General features: G+C 32.1%; 1 protein-coding gene across 1 annotated transcript; it reads left to right on the forward strand.

Moving 5' to 3' along the window:
• The first annotated feature begins 1149 nt into the window (after positions 1-1149).
• On the forward strand, positions 1150-1898 carry LOC124370953. The gene is made up of 2 exons (XM_046829259.1): positions 1150-1499; positions 1781-1898. The coding sequence occupies exons 1-2, from the start codon at positions 1264-1266 to the stop codon at positions 1896-1898; spliced, it is 354 nt and encodes a 117-aa protein (XP_046685215.1). The 5' UTR covers positions 1150-1263.
• Positions 1899-2153: the final 255 nt, after the last annotated feature.

The following is a 2153-nucleotide window of genomic DNA, read 5'->3' on the forward strand; positions in this document are numbered from 1 at the left end:
ACAAACTAAAGTAAACTAAACTGCAGGCAGTTACACAAATTAATATTTAAATTTCTTTACACAACATAAATAAAGAAACTCTATACAATTTAGATAAAAATAACAACTTGCTACATTGTACACATACACTTCTACAATGAACAATAAATTAAATCAAAATAAGAGGTTGCTGGATATTTTTAAAATATTTTCCAAATTATCATTACAAATATCTAAGTTTAATTGGTTTAAATTAAGAAACCGAATAGTCTTGTACAAAGGAAAATTATAATGAGAAACTGTTCTACATCTAGGTAAAGCAAATAAATTAAATTCTCTAAATACTGTATATGATGTGGTACATGCAAACCTATCTGACTTAACAAATACGAACTATCAACTGAATTATTAAGTAACTTACATAAACACTTATTTATCTCCATCCTTTAACTCTAAGGGTGCTCCATCCGCTCCAACAGTCATCACAACTGTCTACTAGACTTATTCATTTACCCTTCCACCTCGATATCTGGAGATTTGTGGTATGTTAAGCCATGATATGTATATAAGTGAATTGCCAAGATGTATAAGTGCACTAGTGGATTTTTCTATACCCAAGTGATAACCGAGTCATATAACCCAACGAGTAGATGTTTATCTGTGTATTTATTTATGGAATTGGATTGCACAATAGTGGTTAATACGCAGTCTTGACTGTTTTAATATATGTTTTTTTTAAGATTTTTTTTTTTTTCAACAAATTAAAAATATTAATTCACATTCTTTGTAAAGCACCCTGTATACTAAAAAGACTTGAGTCGCCAAATGCCAAAACAGGCTAAATCCAAAATTTAAAAAAGTTGAGATATTGATGACATTGAGTTCTGTATTACCTAGGCTACAGATTTGTCACTTCAAAATGTTCCAAAACCAGTTAAAAACTGTATAAAATTAATATTTAAAAGTGAAGGTTGTTCCAAAATCAGTTATATCCTATAGCCATTCGGTTCCAAAAACAGTCATATCTCCACAGATGACAATGTTCCAAAACCAGCTATATCAAACTACAATAACTTACAATGTTTCATGTTTCTGTGTCAAAATAAGTTAAATCCCAAAAGACTTTTCCTATAGGGAACTGCTGATCATTTTCCTTCTGAATTTAATTGTTTATTTTGTTGGCTAATTTTAAATTTCAAAGGCTAAAATAGTGTTATAAGAAGCAATAGCACTCAATTATTTAACATTATTTTAAAAGCTCCTGATTTGTTGTGTGTCATAAACATGGAGGCTGAACATACAGGAGGTATTTTAGAAGGTAGTGAAGGCGTTGGTATTGATATTATAAATGCTGAAGTTGTAATTGTTCAACAAGAAAATGTCAATATAATGGACATAACAGTGGAAACTCCACAAAATGTGGAACAAGTAGAGTTGGTAGAAGAGATGCCTGGCCCTTTGGCAAAGAAAAGGAAGAAAAACGAAAGAGCATGGAAGAAAACTGTTGCAAAAGTTGCTAGGTAAGTTAACAACATTTGGTAAAGAAAACTAAACTAGCCTAATCTTAACACTCATTTGAACTAAAATAACCTAACCTCAACTAAGCTAACCTAACCATAACTAAACTAACCTATAACCGCAACTAAACTACTTAATCTCAACCAGCCTAAAGTAATTCAGCTTAGGCCCTAACTTAACTACAACAGTTTTTGACAACGTTTGCGATCTATAATTTGTTTTTATTACAGGTTAGTATTTTTTTAAAGGTATAGGAGAACTAATAATCCCTATTTTGTTTTAGACACCGCCCGAAGGGATTTCCACAGATGCCTAGTTGTAAACATTCGGCCAAAAGTAAGTACCGCTGCGCAGAACTTTCCCTGCAGGATGTTAGAAAAGATACATCAGCAATACTATAAAGACGCTGACCTTCAATCAAAGAAGAATTTTATTCTTCAGCACGTCATTGTTTCCTCAGCAAAAAGGACTCGTCTTCCAGAAGGTATCAAATCAAAAAGAAATGTAAGTACTGACTTTTTCTTACCTAAAATGAGGAACAACAAAACTGAGAATGTTAAAGTATGTCGGGCAGCACTACTTACAATTTTGCAAGAGAGTAAAAACCGAGTGCAATTGATTTGCAAAAAGTACCTGGAAACAGGCGTCGTACCTTT

This window comes from Homalodisca vitripennis, unplaced genomic scaffold (genome assembly GCF_021130785.1).
Source record: "Homalodisca vitripennis isolate AUS2020 unplaced genomic scaffold, UT_GWSS_2.1 ScUCBcl_707;HRSCAF=3297, whole genome shotgun sequence".
Lineage (NCBI taxonomy): Eukaryota > Metazoa > Arthropoda > Insecta > Hemiptera > Cicadellidae > Homalodisca > Homalodisca vitripennis.

Coding starts and splice junctions, on each gene's coding strand:
- LOC124370953 (XM_046829259.1), top strand. CDS start 1,264: ATGGAGGCTGAACATACAGGAGGTATTTTAGAAGGTAGTGAAGGCGTT. Junction 1,500..1,780: donor ACTGTTGCAAAAGTTGCTAG/GTAAGTTAACAA, acceptor ATTTTGTTTTAG/ACACCGCCCGAAGGGATTTC.